This window comes from Lagopus muta, chromosome 5, assembly GCF_023343835.1.
Source record: "Lagopus muta isolate bLagMut1 chromosome 5, bLagMut1 primary, whole genome shotgun sequence".
NCBI classification, from domain to species: Eukaryota; Metazoa; Chordata; class Aves; order Galliformes; family Phasianidae; genus Lagopus; species Lagopus muta.
In genome coordinates this window covers 37772067-37795449 of record NC_064437.1, presented here as the reverse complement: position 1 = coordinate 37795449, position 23383 = coordinate 37772067, and the positions used below count along the sequence as shown (strand labels likewise).

General features: G+C 36.7%; 1 protein-coding gene across 4 annotated transcripts in view; it reads left to right on the top strand.

Moving 5' to 3' along the window:
• Positions 1-23383, top strand: part of CCSER2 (coiled-coil serine rich protein 2) — a 69594-nt gene that overhangs the window by 27142 nt on the left and 19069 nt on the right. For all 4 annotated transcript variants that reach the window (XM_048944227.1, XM_048944225.1, XM_048944229.1 and 1 more), the window contains exons 4-9: positions 3003-3093; positions 6232-6394; positions 7031-7226; positions 16012-16098; positions 17077-17163; positions 18279-18377. In XM_048944227.1, coding sequence (XP_048800184.1) covers positions 3003-3093; positions 6232-6394; positions 7031-7226; positions 16012-16098; positions 17077-17163; positions 18279-18377 — 723 coding nt within the window. The remainder of the gene's footprint in view (positions 1-3002; positions 3094-6231; positions 6395-7030; positions 7227-16011; positions 16099-17076; positions 17164-18278; positions 18378-23383) is intronic.

Below are 23383 nucleotides of genomic sequence, written 5' to 3'. Positions count from 1 at the left end.
GCTTTGTTTTCTAGCGTGGAGTTTCCTCAGTGTAGTTCAGTAATGTATAATTAGAGAAACATGATGAAATGTGCTGTTGACAGAGAAGTATTTTTGGCATCTCAAGTGCTGACCTTGTTTGACATCGTTGGACTTCTGAAGCTCTGATTCAGAGAGCAAAGTGGCCTATCCAGGTTTATTAGTTAAAACTGGCATGCTTCATTTTTGTGTTGTACTTTTAAAATGCTTTTGCACAGTAATATCTACGGTTCTTTAAGTGTTTTCGGGCACTGAACTAATGTGTCGTCTTCACTGAAGTTCCCACAGTAGAGGAAAACAATGCTTTTCCTGCTAATTTTGATGATCCAAATGTGGTATAGAAACAATTTATCAACTAACAAACTGAACTTGCCCCTCAAACACCTATGTTTCACTGCCTTTAAAAAAAAAAAAAACAAAAACATGTTGGTTAAAAATCCTTGAGTTTCTGGAAAAGTGTAAATTAATGGATAGAAAAAAAACTATGCATCTGTAGTCTGAATGTTAAAATCACATTTTCTTTAAATTACTTCCATTTCTCTGGAAGTTTTCTGTGTACATTTATTATTCACGATGCTCTGATACTGTGTTCCTTGCCTGTGAATGCTTAAAGAGCCACACGTAAGCAATGTTATCTACACAGGACTTTGAAATACAGTGAACAGAAGTGGTTCTCTCTCAAGTATTCCGGCTTCCTTTTATGTAGCTCACGTTTTACCAAATGGATGTTAACTGCTTTCATGGTGTGTCACAAAGCCTTTCTCCTAAGTCAAGAAGTACATCCTGTTGCAGAAACAGACAATGTTTGCTGTTCTATGTCATGGAAAAAAAGTCTTAAAATATGCCTTGCTCTTTGCACATTTGTAATCAAATGGGAGTACTGTATGAATGCTATAGAACCAATGCAGAACAGATGGATCAACAGTGCAGAGATGCCTATCAGTGTTCTTCCTTTCTATCAGTACATCTGAAAAATAGCCAGCAGAGGGATAGCTTTCCATGTGAACAGTGTTTTGCACTGCGTTGATGATCTGTATGCAACTATACAGTGAAATATTTACAGAACAGCTTATTATCCAGAAAGTAATCAGCAATACAGTATTTAAACTTAATGGTTTTCATTATTGCTCCTATGAATTGACTTTAGATGTAGTGATAAGGCTAAGAAAAATCTGCAGTTCTGTTCTTAGAAAAGAAATGGATGTGAAATACGTGAGTATAATCCTAGACCTTAAGGCCAGGGCTTTTTTTTGGGGATACTAGAAAACAGAGATCAAGAGCTTTAGAGCTGTGTGACTGTTAACAATTTCCTTAGACCTGCTTTGTGTCGTTGCTTAGTAGCAATAAGTTTCTTTGAGCAGTCGTGTTAAACAGAGGCTGTGTTCTCTGATCAAGTACTGCACTTTGGTGTTCATGTCGCTTTCCAGCCACACAGTGCTAGCAGCATCCAGCACCTGCCTGCTCAGTTAAAAGTATTCTACAGCCTCTTGATATATTTTTTTTTCCTACTGCTGGTATTTTTAGAGAAGGAGGGGTTAGCCTTTTTTGTTTGTTTGACAGACTTGGCTTAGCTGACATTACAGTTTTTCTTTGAAATACCTGACTGGCCGCATTTCTGAATGGAGCATGATTCCATTTGGTTCTAACATTTGATGGCCTTTTTTTTGTACTACTAACATAATCTCTGCAACACAACAGTTCATGGTGACTTCAGAAACAGCTTTATATGAAGCATAGCATTAAAGACAAAGGGCAACAGTGCTTAGTGCTGTAAACTGTTTTAAGTTTTGCTGGCTGAAAAAGGTGCTGGAACATGATGATCTCATCAATACCTTAGAAGTGTGTTTGGTCATGTTCAGGTATTTAGGAGGTATTGCTGCTGTTCCACACCAAAGCTTCCTTAAAAGCCAGAAACGTGTTCAGGTACTGTTGCTTTTCTTGTGGATCCAAAGATGCTTTTGGTAGCATTTAAAGGATTATAGAGGCCTCTCCATTCTTTCTTTTAGGGAAATAATATCTGATTTAACTTTAGTTTAGGTTATTATTTATGCTGAAATACGGCAGCTAAATAAATCTTAATCTGAAAATACTCTGTCTAGACATTTAGATTGAGTCAAAAGGTGTCAGAGGTATGACACCTGAAAGATGCAGTAGAAGCTAATAGGTTAATGGAGTTAATCAATTATACTTTGCAATTGCAATTTGTCTCTTGCTGTAAGATAAGTGTGCCACTGCCTGAGAAAATCTGTGATTGCTGGAAATTGTGGAATGTTGTTATTAGATTTAATGGAGGTATTTTCTTCTAACAGCATACAAGAAAAGACAGTGTGTATTTCTGTCAAGAATAGGTGTTCAAAACACAAGTGTCTGGTATTGGCATTATGTTCAGCTTTGAAAATAGGAAGATTCAGTTCTGCTCCGTATTTGTTTACAAAGCATTCTTCCCCATTCTTTTTTTCTTTTCTGAATAAGTTGGTCTTTAATCCTTCAGTCAAGCCTACATTTAGAGGAGCAGAGTTCTTAACTTCCTGATGTTTAAATCAAGATACTACAGGTCCTCTACACCTTTCCTTTGTGATTAACTTTTGATCAGTGTGACATGAGTGCTGGAACAAGATAGTTTAATCGTTTAACATCATCTTCCCACAAAGTTGCCTCTGAATTCCAACTGAGCAAAATCAGTTTTAAAATGCAGGCAGAATAATAATGAATAGAAAATTACTTGGAGATTTGCATAGGTCCAAGGTAGGAAATTGCTTTAATCTTTCTATCTAGTGTTGTTATCAGTATCACTGACCTAAGATGAGTATAAAGATGATTAGTTGCTGTAGTCTCAGGTAAGTCTGGTCTTGGCCTTAAGGAGAAGTGGCTGCTCACTGCATCTGATGTTGTATCTAATACAAATGTAGCAAAGCTTTGAAGTAAGCCTCTGTGGCAATGGAACAAAGTATATGAAAACACCTCAATTTGTGGTTTTCTTGTAGGATATCTTGAACAATCTTGATTCCTGTGATCTTGAAGATGATGATCTCATGCTTGATGTAGACCTGCCTGAAGACCCACCTCATGATAAAGGTTAGTTGAGTACCTAAGTGTTTTTACAGTCAAATTGCATTTGTTGAATTTTACTCTTCTGACTTCTTCAGTAAGATGATGCTTGCTTCAAATTGTTTTTTATTTAGTTACCTTTTTTCTTTGCTGAAATGCAGGATTTAATACAGCAAACTTCAAATCTGAATCTACGAAACTTACTGCCTTTTATAAAACAAGAAATAAACAAAAGTAAGCCAACCAAACTTTGTTGCAGATTGCCTTTAAGCTGTTGGAGGTTTGAAGTTTATTTTGTGGTAACTTAGGCCTTCAGTCCCATGCATCAGCTATGTTTGAAAATGTTACTACAAATTTTACTTTTTAGCTTTGGTGAATGACAGTGTAATTTTTTTTTTAGGTAGTTTTTTTTTTAATACAAAATAACAACTATATCCTAGTATATTCTATATGACTCTGTTACAGTAGCCTTAGGTTTTAAATTGCAATATATTGAAGAATCTTCTATTCTGCTTCTGTTGTTAAGTTCTGGTAACCTTTTAATGGAGACAATAGATGCCACTAAAATAGTACAAATTCAAACCAGAATGAACTGGTTCATGTAAATAATGCCATCGTTCTTTATCAAATCCTATCTGGAGAGTTGGAGGCATTTGGTTTTGGTCATTCCTGACCTGCTCTTAAGAATCGTTGCTGGCTGTTGACCAAAGGTCTGACCTACACTTCCCATTTCAGTGGAGGCCAACGTGTCTTAAACTGAACAGAAACATTGGATGTGGACCACAGTAGTGCCCTACCCTGTACAAATGACACTGAAAATTTTGGCAGCTTTCTAAACCTTTTTTAGCTACCTACTTAAATATCTTTGTGTGTTTTTCTAACTTTCTAAAGGCATGAAGATATTGGGTTTTTTATGTGTTTTTTTTTTTTTTCTGTGATTTTTCTTCCTTCCCCATAGCCGTCCCTTCTACAAATGATTTTTTTAGACCTGAAATATTACAAAGGCTGACCTAATTTCTGCTGCAGATCACTTTTAATGTGTGCTTGTTACTAAACTTGTTGATACTTAGTGATGATTGTTTGGTATAATTCAACTTTTCAGCCCAGATGCTTAAGATTTTTATTGTCATTGTCTGGAATGAATAAAAAACCAAGCATAGGGGATTGCTCACAGTGCCAGTGGTTATGCACTAACTATTTTTTCAATAATGGTAATTGTTATCTTGTTGCAAAAACTCAGAAGCAATTTTAAGGGGAAGATCAAGTTTTTGGTAAATTTCCTTGTTTATGAAACATGCAATGCATCTGCATCAGTAATTCCATTTAAAATTAATTTGAAAACTGTTCAAAATGCATGTATTTTGAAGATGAATGTTTGCCACAAACATAAAAAATTAATTTGCCATTCAATCTAGAGACAGGTGATATACTGTTTTTATTTTACTGCTTTCTTAATTGCATCACAATAATAAATCTGTACTCACACTGCTATTCAAGTGTCAGTGGTGTTCATTTAGCTGGAATATATCATGTAACTACAGCAATCTGGGCTGACTGAGTCAGTGGTTCAGGTGAAGAAAGTAATGTTTGGGATCAATGTTAGTTAATTACTACTTTTTTGCATTTTTTTTTGAAGTGAAATTAATGTGGAATAAATTAGATATCTGTGCCATAATTGCTTCTCTGCTGAAGATTTGGTGATTTCAGAATAGCATGAAACGGATTCATCTTATGCTTTGCCTTCAATAAATAGGACTACTGAAAAAGTGAATTTTATTCTGTTAATATTCTTGTGTTTTTATTTAACATCTCAATTTGTTCTCCAAAGCAGAAAAATCGTAAGAGTGTCATAACTTACTGGAGGGTTATTTTGCTTTGACCTATTTGGACTTCCCTGCAGTGCAAGCTGTAGAAGGATACCTCTGAAGGAAAACAAATATTCTGTTATTTTAAGTGTACAGGTTACTTTATTACCTAAATTTTGGTTGTTATTGATCTAGTTGATGTAAAAGACAAGCAAAAAAACCCGAACAAACCAAAAAAAAAAAGACTGAATTGTACGATATGAGCACTTGTTTTGTTTGGCAGCGCTCCTTGCTGACCCCTTTTCCATACTTGTGTGCAGCTACAGTGACGTCAGCCTATTAGACTCCCCAGGTCAACAGAAACTCCCCTTGTTTCATTTTGGAGTCCAGGATGCTGCTCGGACACTATTTATAGCAGCCGTTCTAGTTCAACAAGTATGCAGTGTGTGAGGATGGCAGCCTTAAATCACAGGGTAAAACTGGGCTCCCTTCCCACCAAGGCGCAGGCTGGGAGCGCAGCAGGAAGGAAGGCCTGTTTATGAGCGTCTCACGCGGCTATGGCTGAGTAGGCAGCCGAGCAAAACAATGTCCTGTTGTGTAGATTGATTCTTCTAGCAAAGGACTGACGATGTGAGGAGAAGCTCGTTGGGTAAGTGAGAGAGACAGTGTAATGGCAGGAGAGCGTTTCAGGACTCTGCTGTGCCTGACGGCACGGGCAGCGTTTGTTTTGGCTTTGTTTCTAGTGGCTTAAGAGCTGTTGCCAAATACAGCATTTGCTCACTTCAGAAGTTTGTGGAATTTCCTTTGCTTTGCAGAAGTTAGTGTTTTAAAGAGATGATTTGGTTTGCTTGTTTTAAATTGTGCTTATTGTCCTGGTAACTAAAGTTTAAAATTCTCTCAAGTAGAAACAGAGGAGTTTCTAGAATGCGATACGTAGGCATATTAAGTAATTGTTTTGTTCTGTAACAAAGTACTGACCTTTCTCTGAAATTACCATATTTCTGTTTGTCAGTTGTTACAACTTCTTAAAAACCTGAAGATACTGTCTATAAGAGAGAAATAAGTTCCCTCGGATTATTTGAATATTTTCTCCCATTCCTGTAGCCCTGTTTCCTTCAAATGATTTTCTTAGACCTGAAATACTTTAAAGGCTGACCTCTAATTCTGTCACAGGTTACTCTTTTTCTTCTTAAAAGTTTTGTATGCTAGTAAAATCCCAACCTCATTACAGAGATCTGCTTGACTGTTCTTGGGAGGGGGGAAAAAAAAAAGCACTGCATCTGCTGTCAGCAGGTAGTAAACACTTTATTTACATGGTTCTGGAGAACAAATTCTATATATTTTTCTAATTTCCCTGCAGATGAATGTGAAAATATGAGCCGTTATGATAGACAAGACAGAAATGCTAGGCAACATCAGGAAGGATTCTGGAAAAGAGCACCACAGCAGCGGTGGAATGCACAAGATCACTATCATCTTGGTCATACTGAGCACTATATTCATGGTAAAAATGATTTGAACAGGTAAAGGATTTTTCTTTTCTCTTCCTGTTTTGAGAAATCTCTTTTGTCACTAAAGAATGTCAAGTGATTTTGGGTAGTGTCTGTGGATAGTATGCCGAAGTGGGAGCACCACTGAGATTTGTAATGATTTCTTTGTGAAACTCAGCTAATTGAAATGAGAATGTTTTAACTTGAGCTGGAACCTACTTGGAAGTGTGGTTTGTTATTTGTCTTCACAGGGTACTGTAAATGCTTGCTTGAATTACTGTATCTGTGTGAAAATTAGTGTCTTGTTAATTTCATGTTTCAAGTGTGAACAGTTTTTTACTTCATTTTTAAAATAAATTTAGTCCTATAGATCTTACAGGCTAGCTTGCATGAATGAACTTATAGGAATAGTGATGAGCCAAGTGGTTTTAGGGTCCTGTAGTTGTTAGCCTGTGAGAGATTTATGCGAGTGGGAAGGAAAATGAAAAAGCACTGGCATTTTCTGATTCTTTTTTTCATTTGTATACTACAGCACATAAATATAGCCCATGTTACATAAGTTTGTGTTACTAAATGCTTCCTAGCTCTAGTTTGTTAGCCTTCTGTGTGTGTGTGTGTGCATCTATATATAAATATATGTATAAATAGATATATGTTTATTTTTATCAGGGAATCAAACTACCTAGAGTCTTCTGTTGGTCACTTTGAAAGCTATGGCACACCAAATTTTTACCAGGCTCCTAGACAGCTGGTGAGCTTACCGGAGAATACTGTGATGCTGGATGAGATGACACTTCGGCACATGGTCCAAGACTGCACAGCTGTGAAAACTCAGTTACTGAAACTGAAGAGATTACTGCACCAGGTGAGCTGCTTAAATGGAATGAAAGCCAATATGTACAGCCCAGATGGGCTGGTCAGCTGGTCCTATTAGACTGCCATTTTCTGCACACATTGATTTTTACAGTGTTTAAGAAAGCATACACTTTTCATTGCTATTTTAAAGTAGCACTTTTCTGACATTTCAGCACTTTGCTGAATACAAAAATATTGCTTTTCTGCTTCTCTGTGGAAATAATGAGAAATTAATCAGTAGATATGAAGACAGTCTTTTATTTAATAAGATCCTGAAAAGCTAGGAATAAAAAAAATAAAAATCAATCATATTGACTTGGCAAATGCAAATTTGTTCAGTGGTAGCAGCTTTTTCTTTTAATAATAATCATGAAAAAAGCTTTGTGTTCTTCACTCTTTTAATCATTGCTATTTCAGCAGGAAGCTCTGCAAGTCCTGCTAGGTCAGTTCTTTTGGAAGTACTGAAACTTAACCTTACCTATGTGTTGTCATAAATTTTTAGAGCTTTTTCATTTTACCTCTGCTTGACTGAGAATCTTTTGGACCCATTTACCCGTTAGCACTGAAGAATGTGTGATATTTTCTTTGTTTATTGCAGTTTTTCTCTTAACAGCACAATATAGCAAAAAGAAATTTGTGCCTTAAAAGTAAAACACTGGAAAACAAAAAGCAACTCAGTCGTGAGGCTAATGGGAGGTTATGACTCTGCCTTTGAGAAATGTGAGCATTTCCTTCCCATGGTAACCAGGAATGCTAGAGATGTTTTTCCAGTGATGAAATCAGGGGTACAATTGTACAAAAAATAACAGCGTTAGGGAGGATGTGTTCTTAGGGCCTCGTGTTGCAGCAGGCAGCATAGGCTGTGCTTTCCAACAGCCTCAAGCGTGTGATGAGTGTATGAGATAGCAGAGGACTTCTTAGCCAGAGCTCTTAATGCCTTTAACACAAGGATAATGAAACAACTAGGCAAATGATGTGTGCTTGAAGTTCAATGTGTAGATGTGTGCAAGTTAGAGCCAAATAGCGTGGGGCCTTGCAGAGTACTGTATTTGAAGTCTTGGTCTAATTTATAATAGGCTTCTCAGTAAAGTGACAAGTCATCTTGTTTAAAAAAACAAAAACAAACTTAGAAATTAGTTATTCCTAACTTGTACATTCTTAATCTGCTGCTTCTTTTGCCAAAAGTTTGATTTCTACCACTGTTGCTGTAAGTTAGTTTTGTAATAAGAGCACTAAAAGCTTTGTGTATTTTTCCCCCTTGATTATGAATAAAGTTTGTGTAATTGTTCTCAAACTGAGCACTGATCAAGGGCTAGAACTCAGTTTGGGTCATGTGGCAATCTTATGGTGTGTAGAAAAGCAAGATGAAGTCAGAGCTCCTCTCAAGTGCAAGCTTTAGTAAAGGAAGCAAAAGTTCTTAGAGGTGGCATCTATGCTATGAAATGTGCAAACGTTACGTTTCTAGATTTGATTTTAGGAATGTTTCTAATTGGGGTGGGAGTAGAGCTATATTCAGATCTAAGGTGTGAGAAGTTTTTTTTCTTAAAGTTGTATTTGAAGTTGTTACACAAGTGATAAACTGTGGTATGCCATACTACAGAGCATAGTGCATAACAAACGTATACCTAGGAGGCTCCTGGAGAGACTCGTGCTGTTCTGCATTCATTGCTGTGACTGTCGTTCATATTGCCATATTTAGAGTATCTTTAAATAACAGAGCTGCATCAACATGGTTTCATGTTGTGTTCAGCATTCTGCCTGCAAGAATAAGGAGTTAGAGCAGTTGAGCCTTGTCTGAACTCTTTGTTACCAGGATAGCAATGCCAGCAGTTCACATGCTGTCTGCTTGCTTCTCACATGCTGCTATCATTCTATCTTAAAACACTGAAGTGCCAATTAGGGGGTTTATCGTATGCAGATTTTTTGGAAATATTTACTGTGCTAATTGTGAACTTCTTTAATTTTGCAGTTATGTTGTATCGACTTACACAGAGGGAACAATGTACCTTCTTGCACTAAATGCAGTTTAATTATTTGCAGGAAGATGTTGAGCTGCTGGCACATGTTCCTACGTAAAACTTAACTGAATCACTAACTTTCTGTTGTAAGCAGTCAGTGACCAGTAGTAAGTGGCATCTAGAATTTGAAGCCTCTTAAATAATGGCTAAGGTACTTCATTTGTGTACCTAATAGTAAATATGCTTTACTTTGATCTTAAAGGTTGCTTGCTTCTTCCTCAATTTCTTAAACTTGCTGCTCTAGATTGAGGCTACAGAAGTAATATGCCACTGCTTCCTTAATTGTCTCACTCCAGGTGCACTGGAGCCTTTGATAGGTAAGGGCTGACCATCCTCTGTAGTAATTCCTCTCAGAAACAGCAGCAGTGATGCTCCCTACCTTGTCTTATCTCAAATAAGCACTTGTATTTTAAGGAGGACTAAAACATGAAATGTGTAGGCTTATGAAAATGTTTCTTTTTAATGTAGCTTTCGTTAATGGAAAAGAAATTCTGTTTTTCAAATAGTTGTAATATGCTGTAATTGCAACAAATACTTGTTGTAATATGTCAGATATGAATGTTTCAACTGTATGAGCAAGTGTGAATGGGGAAAGGAAGTCTGGTGTAAAATTTCCAAGTGTGCCAGTATATTTTTGCTGAGGGATTAAACCCCTAAGTCACTTGAGTTCCTTTAAAGTATATAATTGTGTTCTCTTTGATTCTGGTGAGATCTGTCAGAGATATTTTCCTTTGTCACAGCAGTCCTGAAAACAAGCCAGCTACAGACTTAATTGATAAAATAAATACAAAGGCTTCTCTTTGTTGTGTATAACTTGTAACTGTGGTGGTGGTTTTATTTTTTTCTTAACCATGAGATAGTTTGCCTCACTGATTAACCTCGGCTGGATTTGACAGTTGTGTATTTAAGTCAGCAACTAAGTGCACTCTTTCTGGGTGCATCTTTAATTTTTTAATTGGAAGTTGCACTTATTAGGAGTATAATGACGTCTGAACTGCATGTGTGCAGTTGCTCAGTGGTTGTTGTCTTACGTTGTGTAATTTAAAAAGTCCATGAAATAAATCCTTCCTCTGTCAAAATGCTATGTAGTAACTCACCTTATATTACACACTGGCAGTTTAAAACCATCTTCAGATGGAGTTAAGAACTGTAATGGATTTTGCTTCATCTAGAGGAGGAAACCAGTAGTTAACTAATATTTTGCTATGCTGTTTTCTGAAGTTGGCTGTTTTCTGGAGTAAATTCCTAGCTGAAAGATGCTACTGTCATAGGAACGTAGTTATTATTTCTCTGTTACTACCCAGTAGGGGAACTGCAGAATGTTCTGAAGACTGTCGTTGTTTGTCTTCTGGTTTTGTGTATTTTGAAACTGTAAGCTAAGTGATAGCAGGGGAAAAAAAAAAAACCAAAAAAACAACAAACCAACAATGTGGGACACTGGAAATATCTGCTGTGTATTGCTGTAGGGTTGTGCTGTATATTAGGAATGGGTGGTGATTAGCTGTTACGTAGTCCTGCAACTTGTTGTTACTAATATGAAGGGAGCTTAATCATGCTTAGTCATTAGTAATAACAGTAGAACAGAAATGTACAACTACTTGAGAATGTCTTGTTATATATGCAGAAACCTTTCACACAAATTACTTTCAGAGTGCACCATCTGTATTACATAGCAGATTTTTCCAGCTGGCAAGTGAATCTTATAGGATCTGTCCAAATGCTCATCTGCTGACTCTCCTCTAAATCATTATTTTTTGCTTCAGTGGAAAATGGAGGTCTAATGGCATTAACAGAATAAGGTCTTGGTTTATACTGGGAAAAATTAGTTTGAATTTAGTGCTCTGTAGAAAAACGAGTACCAATAGGAATCTGCTATACTTGAATACAGCACAAAATGCAGCACTACTAATTTAGTTTTCCTTGTTGTTTCTGAGACATGATGGAAGCACAGACAGAAGAAATAGTCAGGACCTTCCACTTACTCAAGCAGGAACTCAATTAAAACAAAGAAAATGAATATGGGGAGCGGAAGTTTGAGAAAGTAAGGGAAGGCGAGCTTCAGAGTCTGAATTACCTTGAAGTGTTCAATTACTCTGCAGTGTGATTAAGTGCAGTAAAAAGGTGATCGATAAGCTGACTAATACTGGATGGTTAGACTGTCAGTACTTCTAATGAAACACAGTGACTTGAGCTCAGTGATTTGAAGGAATTGAATGACATTTAAAGAGGAGCTACCAAAAGAGAATGACGAGTCAGAAATGAAGTAAGTTAGAATAAATTAGAAGCCTGGGAAAATCAGTAGCCAACGAGAGAGTGAATAAGATAGGGCAGAATGTGTGTAATTGTAAAATAAATAAAAATAATTGTTTTACTGTGCAGCCAGTATGAGAAGAAAATTTTGACAGTGGAAGCAAAGTGGAAATTGTTGCACTGAGGAAGATAAAATGTGTGTCCCTATGTTGACAAGGTCTGAGCAAACTACAGAATAATGTGGCTAAGGCTTATAAATCAGCTTAAGTTCAGGGCTGTGCCTCACTCAGTGATTAGGAGTCTGTCTTGAAGTTAGTCTGGTGCAGTTTTGGGTGTTACAGGAGATTTTGCATTAGCTGGGTAGGGAGTTTGTTGATGTGGTTTAGATGCAGCATACTCTGTAACTCTGCACAACTACTGATGGGAATTCACAAGGCCAGTTCTGTAAGTAGTCCTTTGTAATCTTTTTGAATTTGGCCAGTAGAACACTAGATGAAGGCAAATGAATTATTTGCTTAGACTGCTAGAAAACTTGAGCAGCAATGTATTTCCCTAACCACAGTTTCTAGTTGCAGATGCTCCTGCCACCATGTCCTGCCTGTATGGAATTCTCTGTGGATAAAACACAGCTTAGTGCAGGTGCTTGCTAGTCCCAGAAAGGGGATGGTGGGTGGATTTGTCTACAACCTGCCAGTTGGCTGTTCCTGTGTGCTGTCTGAGCTAAAAGCTACCTTCCTCACTGACCCACTTTGTTAAATAACTGGTGCTAAATTATGGAATTTGAAATAAGGGTTCAGGCTACTGATGATTTGTGAAGTAGGAACGCACTCAAGAGAAAGGGGAAACGTGGTGCTATGGAGATGTGTTTGGTTAGGTGGATTTTGTTTGTTCTTCTTTAGTCCTGATTTTTTACTAAAACCCTTAAAAACAGGGAGAGCTAAAGAAATAGGCAACACAGCAAAAAAAAAAAAGGCATGTCGTAGCTTCAGACTGTTGGTTACTATCTATTGGGCTGTTGTTTTAACAGTGTTTGGTGATAGACAATTGAAACTGTGATGTTCATGGTAATATTTCAATGAAACCAAAGTCAAATGCACATTAAAATGTCAAGTGGTAAGCAGGCAAATAGCACCCTCTACTTGATGAACAGTTTTCTGTTGGCTTATTTACAATAATGCTGAACTAGCAAATGAAGCTACTCAAGTGATCATTTTGTAGTGCAAAGGAAACTTGGAATCCTTCTGTAATCTGCTTGACTACAGCCTAAAAAGCCTTGAAAACTTTGTTATTTTTCAGCTTTTTCATGAGCTGTAGTTGTTACAGTGCTCAAAAAATTCTCCACTTGAAATTATGTTCCTGGCAGTATATTCTTTTAAAATCCTGCATGTTGAAAACACAGCTTACATTGTAAGGAACCACAAGATAATTACTGAAAATTAATTTGCTTCTAATTAATAGAGTTTACTACTTCATAGAAGAATCCAAAATATGTCAGTGTAATGAAAGCTGTGGCCTTCAAGGTTTGAGCTTATTTTTCTGTGAGTCAATGTAGGAGTTGTCTTCTAGAACACAAGAGAGAAGGATATTCTTTCAGGAGTTCTACCTGTGATCTTACATGTATGTTTAGCTGGAAAAAAAACCTGCATGGAAGATAGTGCAGAGAAATACTAAAATGTTACAGATGTTGTAGGAATGCTGTAACATCTGTTGACATCAGTTTTCAAAAAACCAGGGGTAATTTTTTTTTTTTTCAGGACCAACTTTGTTTTGGATGCTCAGTGATTATAGGGAGTTTGTGTGGGTGTTTTTTCCCACTCCCTCAACCTGTTTCCTTTAAGTAATTGTTAATAAGTTTGGGATGATTTTCTAAATCTTGCTGTTGTATTTTGTAAGTTTCCAGCTTCAGACTTCCAGCTCTAATTCTGTAAACCACTTTCAGACACTTCTCAAAGCTTGTGGTTACCCCCAGTTTGTTGCACAGGGACCACCCAAAACTGGGCACATGCTGCAGTGGATGCTGCTGTTGACTGAAATAGTGAGAAATTTCCAGTAAATGTGACTGAACTGAAAACCACTGTAGATTCAAATAGATTGCTGATGAAATATCAAGCAAAAGGTGTAATCTGACACTGCATTGATTGTCAATTGCTTGATTGCTACTTGAGAACCAGCTTGATTAAATATATAGATACGTATTTCAGGTTATGAAAATGAATGTCTAGCTAAAGGCTCTCCTTACATGGCTAAATGTGTCAGCGTGTACAGCGTTAGTCTCTTAGCCTCATGCCTACAGTGGAAGTACTGTTTGATTATAACTAACAAGAAAGTTAGAATGTATTGTTTGATGTTTTAATTGATATTGCAGCCTTAAATCTGGGAAATAGTAACAAACATTGCTATTTCTTTTCTCCCCAATGCTGCTGTTTCACAAAAGCAGTCTTCTGCTAAGGAAATTAAAATGTTTTATCCTTGCTTGTTTTAAGTTGTTGCTTATTTGTCAGTATGCTTGGTAAGCATTTGATTTTGATATGCTTAATAAGCCATCCTGAGTTGCTGTTTTGCTGTTTTTTGCATTCATTGTCCATGTTTGGCACAAATGAAATTAGTTCAACTGTTCTCACTGCAAATTCATGGTATACTGAAGTATGTATTCTACTATTGTAAAAACAAAACAAAACAAAAACCAAAACCTAAGCACAAAATAACGCCATACAAACAAAACAAAAAGCAAAACAAAGTGAAACAAAAGCATCCAGTTGGGTTAAAAGCATCAGCTTGGAAGCTTTTATAGGTAACTGCAAGGTGTAAGGTTTTTAACTTTATCACAAACCTAGGGTTTGAAGTGATATGTTCTGTCCGAGTTTCTTGGTGCATGATTTCTAGGCAACCAAAAATAACATGCATTAAACCAGTTACACTGTTTTGCAAATTCTTCTTTGTTCTAATTCCTGCCCTTTTTCACGGTACTTGGAAAGCCTTCTTATTCATACTGCTTTCTTTCTCCTTTCTTGTTGCAACACAATTGAGAAAAAAGCAAAACAAGGAGATCTGCACAGATTAGTCCAATATGTGTTCACAGTGGGGTACACAGTGATGGTGTTAGATTTGTGTTCTTTCCCACTTGCACTGAGATTATGGTATGTAATAAAATGATTAGAACAGGGGTAAGGGAATTGGTGCAGATGGACTTGACTCTTGCTTTGCTGGTGAGTATCAGGTGCAGTGTAGGGTGTGAGTGCTTGAACTGCCAGAGAATGTGTGACTTACACTGTTTGCATTGGGGTCATAATCTGCTGCTGTAGAACATACTATTTGTCCAGTTTTGTGCATTGTATTGGTATTCTACAAATACCAGCTGTAGAGCTTTAAATGCTGTGAGGCTTTGTACATTTATTTTGCTTTATATTTTCCCATTCCCATAATGAATCCTTCACAGTTCCAACTGTGACACCAGTTATATTTTTTTCTGTGTGTAGTAATTTAAATAGTTATTTAAAGTTGACAGATTTTATCAATGTTTTTTATTGTTGCTCCCTTACTTTAGCATTTTAGAGAAGTTTGGGATGAAGTAAGGTTCTTTAAGATATTACTATGCAAAATAATGAAAAATATTTCAAAATGCTGTAGAACTATATATTGCAAATTACTGCTTCATCAGTCTGTCTCCTGCTGGTGGTCTGCCCAGGGGCACACAACTGCTTGTGGATTGAATTAAACTGCATGTTGGAAGGCTGAAACATATGCCTTAAAGGGCATAAATAGGACTATGTTTTTTTTCCTCACAGTTGATCTTTAGTATTTGAGCTGCAGTTTTATTTTGGTGATTTTTGAGGGTGGACTTGCTGGCTCAGACTTGCAGTGGTTTCAGACAGGTTTTGAGATGTGATCATGTATGTGTTTTGTATTTCCTGTGGATGTGCTCTTAGTGTCAGTGCTTCACAATATATCCAAGTAAAATTATCCTTTGATATCATTGCTGGTTTTTGCATTTCTCCTTATTGTGATTAGTTTCAGAACGAGAAGAGGAAAGAGTGCTCTTTCACACTAATAGTTTTTTCTAATTGTTATTTAGTTCTTATGACCATGAAATAATTTTGTATTTGCTTGCACAGTAGTAAATGTTACTACTTTTAATGAAGAACATTTAGCTGAAGTATCTTGGCTGCATATTTTGGTGTTACTTAGACATATTTGAAAGGATCTAAAGGAAATGAAGCTTTTAAAATGGCACAGCATCACTATTTCATCCTGATTTAAAGCATTTAAATACGATGGCCAATTTTTGCACAAAATCGATGTTTTGACATAGCTGCAGCTGCTTCGTGAGGAGAGGTTGTTCATGGCTCTGGGCAATATACCTGCACTGCTGCAAAGCAGGCTTTTATATCAGAGAAAGGAAAACAGGAGAACTAACAGGGAGGGACTTCAGGTGCTGTAACAGGCTTTTCAGAGAGATGATGTATTTATGTCTTTGAAAAGGGGTTATTTAAGCAAATAGTTTGACAGTTTGTTCTTGTTCTCTGTCAGAATGATGAGAATGTGTCACTCCAGGACATCTCACATTCGATACCATCAAGTCCAGAACCACAAGAACCTGAGTCAACTTATTTTAAGGTAAATGGCACCGATTTACTCCTCAGAATAAGGGATACAAACTTGTTTGTATTTGTCTTGTGAAGTAGTGCCTCTTCTATCTATTAAAACCTACCAGATATGTGTGTATCATCGAATCATAGAATGGCCTGGGTTGAAAAGGACCACAATGATCATCTGGTTTCAACCCCCCGCCATGTGCAGGATCACCAACCACCAGACCTGGCTGCCCAGAGCCACATCCAGCCTGGCCTTGAATGCCTGCAGGGATGGGGCATCCACAACCTCCTTGGCTATATGTATAGATTATCTGAGTTTTCTTTAAGCAGAATGGTTTATTCGACCTTCTAAAATACTCACAAATGGCAGTACAGTTAGTTAAAAAAGTTAGTTAAAATAACTTTGCTTTTCTATGTTAGTAGCAGTCCTGGGAATTATCAGCTTTAGAGTAACGTCTGAAAGATTTTTCTCACTATTTGTTAACTGTTAAAGTTTGAAAAGGCCAAGTTTCCTTTGAAGCATAATAATACTATAATTATGTACTTTGATTTTCTGTTGGCTTGTATTCCATGTTCCTTAGATGGTCTAATATTACTAATGCAAGTACCACTAGAGGTAGTGTTTGATGGTTAGGGCTTTTTTCTCTGTGATCCTACCTTTTCATACAACAGATGAGTCAGCATCAAAACATCTAAACTGCAGATGATTTACTTACACAGGCTGCAAATTTAGTGAGTTGGCTAAATTTTATTTTTTTAAAAAAAAAAAAGACTTCAAGTTTCTTTGTTCATAAGGTGTACTCCTTACCTAACTAACCCTAACAGTACCACAGTACCCTGTGGTACTCCTTACCACATCTCACCATGCAAATAAGATAAAGAAAGATTGTGCTAATGTTACTGCTAGGGCTCCATAAATCTCTGCTGTATGTCCTATAGAGCTGTTGATTTAGATTGTGGCCCTTAGGGAAAAACTCATATTGCCTAATGCTTTTTGTAGACAGAAGACTTACTGAATGAGATCAGGCAGCTTAAAGATGAACTGAAGAAGAAGGATGAAACAATCAACCAATTAGAGCATCAACTGGTAAGTATAATTTTAAATGCTTAACAAAATCCTAAGGAAGCACTGCAGAGTGCAAAGTGAATAGATATTTTTATGAAGGCTTTAAAAGGGATAACCTTGTAGGTTTTTACCCTTTTCTGAGGGGGTCTTTCATTCAGGAGGCCAGTCGTGATTTGTATTTTTTTAATATTGAGCAAATAAATACAAGGTGTTGCTCTGAAACCAGGGGAAACTTACAGATCAGGTTCAGACGAGCAAACATTCTTAAGCAAAAGTATCATATAGCTGTTCACTTTTTACTCCTGTTCTAGACTAGTTTTGGATTTTGCCCTGTGTATTTCTGCATTATCTTCTGTCAAACTAGTCCACTGCAAAGTAGTCACATTTTCAAGCCATTTACTAAAGTTACTTAAGATACTTTACTTTTTAAATTTACTTCAAACTGATTGTCTCAACTCAGTCTCAATCAAAAACATGGAGGAATAGCACAGAGGGAGGGAGTGTATGAACCCACTTCAATGTATTTTGGCCTTTCTAAGAACATGGCACATGGGAATAAGTTTTTCTTCGAATTTCCTGTGCAGTCCATGCATTTTCTATGACAAATGATACTGTATTCTTATCGTTGCTTTCAAATACCTACACATACTTTTTCAGTTATTGATAGTGAAACAGACTTGCACCACAGAATGTGCAAGACTGACATGGGGTATGAATTGTTCATTTTATGACAAATTTTGTAGTAGTTGCCATGTAACTTCCTTTGTTAAAGAGCAGAAACCTCTACAATGTTGTTCCAATTTCATCTCTTTGCATATGCTGAGTAAAGATTTTGTATGTGCTGTTATGTAGCCATTCATCTTGATATGTGCAGTTACTGTTTTTAGGTGCATATGCATATATATGACAAATCTTCCAAGTGCTTTCCTCAGAAAGAGAAACAATCCAGGGGAGCAAATTGTTTGATGAGCAAACTAACACAGGGACCAGTACTTCATTTTTATCAGTGCATAATAGACACAGTAACCAAATACTGCCAGCTGGTATTAGGTGCTGGGTCGGAATGGTGCTTTCCAACAATCTTAATTAGCTATTTTCTAATAGTTCTCCATTTTCTTTCTTGGGGGGTGTTTAAGGCCAGTAGATGTAATTGCCAGAAGGACAGCCAAAAACCCACAGTGGCAAAGTGCGCGTATGCTGATAAATTCACACAAACTTCCTGGAGGAGGAGTTCTGTGAGTAAAACTTGTGACTTTTTGAGTTTCATTCCTCTATTTTATAGTTAGTGCATATGCATGAGTTTGCCATACTTAAGAGATTATGTATGCTGTTTATTAGTTTTTTTTATCTGTATGTCCTTACTGCTGTGCTTAGCTTAAACATTCTTTTGCAGACCTAATCATGTTTGAAAAAATAATTACAAACAATTATTTTATTATATGTAATTAAACTTCAGAATTCTCTCCTTAATCATCTTTTGAACATTTGTGTCATATTCAACCCAAGCTGTATATCTAACCATACATTAAGACATTTTCTTATCTTGATTTTGAAGTTGGTTTTGTTTGAAGTTTAATCATTTCTGTGTGTGCATCTGAGGAAAAGTAACAGCATATTCTAACCTTAAGTCCCTAGATGTAAACAATGAAAGTTACTTAATTTCTTCACAGTCACATATTTGGAGAAATGGTCAAATTAAAAAAAATTGTTGCATGAATGTCAGCTTGACAGAGGACATCTTTGTTCTCATACGTTGTTGCATAGAAATACTGCTGCCACATACAAAGTTATTGCATTCTCAGTATAACTGTAAGGGAATACTTCAGATGGAATGTTGGTGGGGGGAGACAACATTTTTGTTATTTTATGGGAACAGTTTTTTTCTGAATGATGAACAAGGCTTTTATCAATCGCCAGCAAGTAGTCTTCAGATTGGTCTTCAGGTACTACTTTAGCTAGAGAATCCTGAAAAATCATCTTTACAAGATTAAAAATGGGTTAGACTCTTTAGCTTCCTTTTACCCTGCCATAAGTTTTTTGATAGCAAATTGTAATTAAGATGAATCAACCTTGCCGCCCGTCTAAAACTATCCTAAATATCTAGTGCTAGGGTAGAAATGCCACCTTATAGCATGCTCACCACTTTCTAGTGAATCTTCTTTTCCATTGAGACCATGCTTTCCAACCTTCTGTTGTGTGATTAGAACCCAGGGTAAACAAAACATAACCTTAAGTGGCTCTCTTTTTTTTTCTTTCTGTGGCACCTCTGTTTTTCCACTAAGCACATGGAATGTCCTTGATGCTCATCCCATTCATTTCTGTTCTCCTGTACCTTTGGAGCTCTTGAGCTCATGTTTTTTTCCCAAGATTTAGTTTCATGTATGGTGGCATGCATGTGATGTTTTTCCATACTGATACTGTTGCTGAGTTAGTGGCTATTGTTGTTTCCTTGGTCTTTTTTTCCTTATCTCATTTTCTGTATAAATTCAGAATTAGATTAGTAACTATTAGAAGTTAATTGCTAGGTGCAAAAGCTTTAATTTGAGCAATCTGTAGCGTTAATTGTTGAGACCAAGATATCGGGAGATGGAGGATGGAAGAGGCAGGTTAGTATTTCAGCTAAGAGCATTCAGTAGGCCCAATTATCTCTTTGGTCAGATAGAAGTATGTGTCTTCTTCAAAGTTCAGTACTTTTGTTCAGAAAGACACTTCATTGCCATACAGAAATTGTCAGATTGTAAGGGAGAATGTCTATAGATTAAAAGAAAAATAACATAACCCATACTATGTTCATAGCTGGGGGTGTATGTGTATGTATGCACAAACTTATGCAATATAAGCTGCTTTTCAGGAACTGTTACTTGTAAATCATACAGCTCAAAGTTTGGGGCACAGTGTTTGCTTTATCTTCTGGCTAAATATACAGTATAAATATAGCAAGCCTTGGCACGAAGTCATTGTTGATCTGGAACTCAATGACAGTGTCACTTGCAGTAGAAAGAAGAAACAAAAGACTGCATTTTCTTGAGGGATGAATACAGTAAAAGCAAATAGCAGGAGACAGGTGACAAAAATGTATTCTCACTAGAAGAAAGAGTCTTAAATTTTTTTTTGCTCTATTAACGTTTTGTTCATTTTAAAATAATAGGCTTGAACTGACGGTGCGGGCTGGTAAAAAAAAAAACCAACAACAACACAACAAAACAGGTTCATTGCATCTAAACATGATTTAAATCACAAATGGATACTGTTTATGGAAACTATGAAAGTTTTGTATAGGCTATGGTTTTAAAAATGAAATTAAAATTGAATTTTTTGTAGTAGATGTAGAAATCAGAGGCATAAGCTTTTTGTATCTTTTAGTGTATTAATAATTAGCGAAGTTGATATTGAAAACAAAACTGTTTTGTTTCTAAGCTCTGACCTGCCAGTTACTTTAAATGATGTCAAATATCAGAAGTTACTTCAGTTACATTGGTGTAACTTTATTCAGAAATTCTAGCAAAACTGATACTATAATTCAATTCATGAAGCACAAGTCCTTGTACATAGTATAATTTGCTGTGTCAGAAAGTACTTCGTATTTGTACTTAATGTAGTATTTCATAAAGAATGGACACCAGAATGAACTAGACAATACTGAGAGTGGAAATTGGCTATTAAGAGATCTCAGGAATATAAAAACTATATGCAAGTTATTCCAAGTTTAGTCTCTGTTTAAAATAGCTAATAATCTTGCTAGCATTATGGTTTCCCTAATTAATAGACTTGTAAGTATCATTAATTGTATTCTTTCACAGATGTTTTTGTTTCTTTCTACATTTCTTGAAAATGGCCCATCCTGATGTAGTAATGAATTTATCTGTGATCACAGTTTTGTGAAAGTAGCTTTTGGGTTTTTTCTACCTATTCAAAGATAAACATGTATGTAAATGTAAGCTATATAAATTTAGGTTCACTCTTCAAACTCATTTTGAAAGCTGAGCAATTGAGATTTGATAGTTAGCTATGTGTTGCCCAGCCACCCTCTGTTACATAGATGTTTTCCATGTAGTGTCCTGCTCAAAACTACATTCTGTAGTTTTATTGTCTGTACAGTCAGTGATAAATTAGGGGGAACCATTATTTTTGGTTAGCTATCCTCAAGAGTAAAGTCTTCTGCAATTATTGACTGACAGAGCTGGATCATGACATTTCTGGAAGGACTTTATATGGATCTCATTTAATTAATTCACTTCCAGTCAATATGTGCCTCTTCTTTAGTTGTGATGAAAAATAGAAGTAAATAAAGCGTTGGAGAACATACTGAATATAAATTTGCCTGAAGAATTCGGTGTTGGTGGAGAAAGCTTACAGTGTGGCATCTGTTGCTGCAACTGTCTGGCAGGTTTGCAGCACTGTTTCAGTAATAATAAATACTTCTCCGATATCAGGTTTATGTGTCAAGCTTTTGCTTTATATTGACAAATTATTTGGCTTCTAGGACTGGAAAGGTTGTTTGCAGATGCTGAAAATCTGAGCAAATAATGATAAAACCTTGAATTTAGACGAAGATGCCTGTAAAGGATTCTCACCCCTGAGATCAGTTCCTTAGCATCTTCTTAATTTGAATGTTCCCCCATGCCCTGGGAACAGTAAATATAGTGCGGTAAGAGTTGATTTCTTCCTTTGTCTCAGAGAAGTAATGATAAGATCAAGTTTTGCTTCCTATATAAGCTCATTCACGTCTCTTTTAAAACACTGTGTGTGGGAGCATGTGTATTCTTGCTATATTTCTTCTTCTGCACTTTGCCTTTCGTTAGAATATTGTTCCAGCGTACTTTTGCCAAGCCTCTCACACAGTTTTAGTAAACCTTCATAATCATTTGGCTGCCTCTGTGTTCTGTTGTCATCTTTGAGTTTCTTCTTTCACCTTGGCCTTAGATTTTCATATGCTTTGACTCTGCAACTGTTAATTCAAACCCCCAGATGCTGAAGCCTAATCAGTGTGTGTTTATCTTCACATTTAAGACAGGTTTCTGCCATTGTCAAGCACTTCTCTATTGTTCACTTGTTCTTCTGTTATACAAAGGTTGCTCTGAAATAATGCTTCCTATTTATTTTCATGGAAACTACAACAGCTACAAAGGGCACAATAACACTTTTTGATAGAGCAAGTTCTCGGCTACAAAACACCTTTTTTTTTTCTTTTCAACATAGTTACTGCTACTAGCTGTACATTTTTGCCAACAACAAACAAAAGCCTGCATGCCATGCTCATAAAAATCTGCACCAATGTAAGTGGTGCACTGTCTCACAGCTGCTGTGATAGCTTTGTTGCTAAGAAAATATTGCCCACGCAGTCTGTCATTCATTAGTCTGACCAGATAAAAGTCAGGAGGCCCCAAATACAGACTGATATGTTGGATGTGGTGGGACAGCCCAGCCAAGAATTGCAATGTTCTCCATGGTCTTCAAGCTGGTATGGGACCTGACTTTATCATGTTGCAAGAGAAAAGTTGCCACCTTCTCTGCCCTGACTCTGGAAATTTGAGCATTCAGCTTAGTGTCACAATGTAGTAGTCAGAATTTATGGTTTGTCTCTGTTTCAGGAAAATCCAAAAGGATTGCCCCTTTCCTATTGCAAAACATAGTGCACATCCCTTTACTTGCTGAGGGCTGAGCCTGGAACATTTTCTTTGATGGAGTTTACATGTCGTCACTCCATCAACTGCTGTTTTGACTCCAGCTTGTAGTGGCACCACATCTTGTCACCAGTAATTGCGATCCGGGAAACTCACCTTTAGCCTCATATTTGTTGAGTAGGTTCTGACAAACTTGCATATGCTGTTCTTCCTGTTCCTGCTGAAATGTTACCACCTAGCCCCTCATTGTGCTCACATCCACTTCTCATCTCCATCAATATTAAATAAGCATCAGTGAATGTGTGCCACTTGTTCCACATGAAGGAACTGAGTTCCATACCTGTGCTTCATGAGCACTTGCATGTCAGACACCATTCTGCATGCCAGGGTTAATTATTTGCATCTTCCTGCTGCTGGGCTAGCAAAAGGCAACTGCTGCAAAAACATTTGGTTTACACTGATGCTTAGAGTATGTTGTATGTTTCTTTATGATGTGTTCTTGTAACAACTGGGGCAACTGGTAATGCTAGGTGAGACAGCAAAGATCATCTTATTAATGCTCAAAACCTCCAGACATATGGATCTTTCCTGCAATTTTTCTGTGCAGTAGGAAAAAT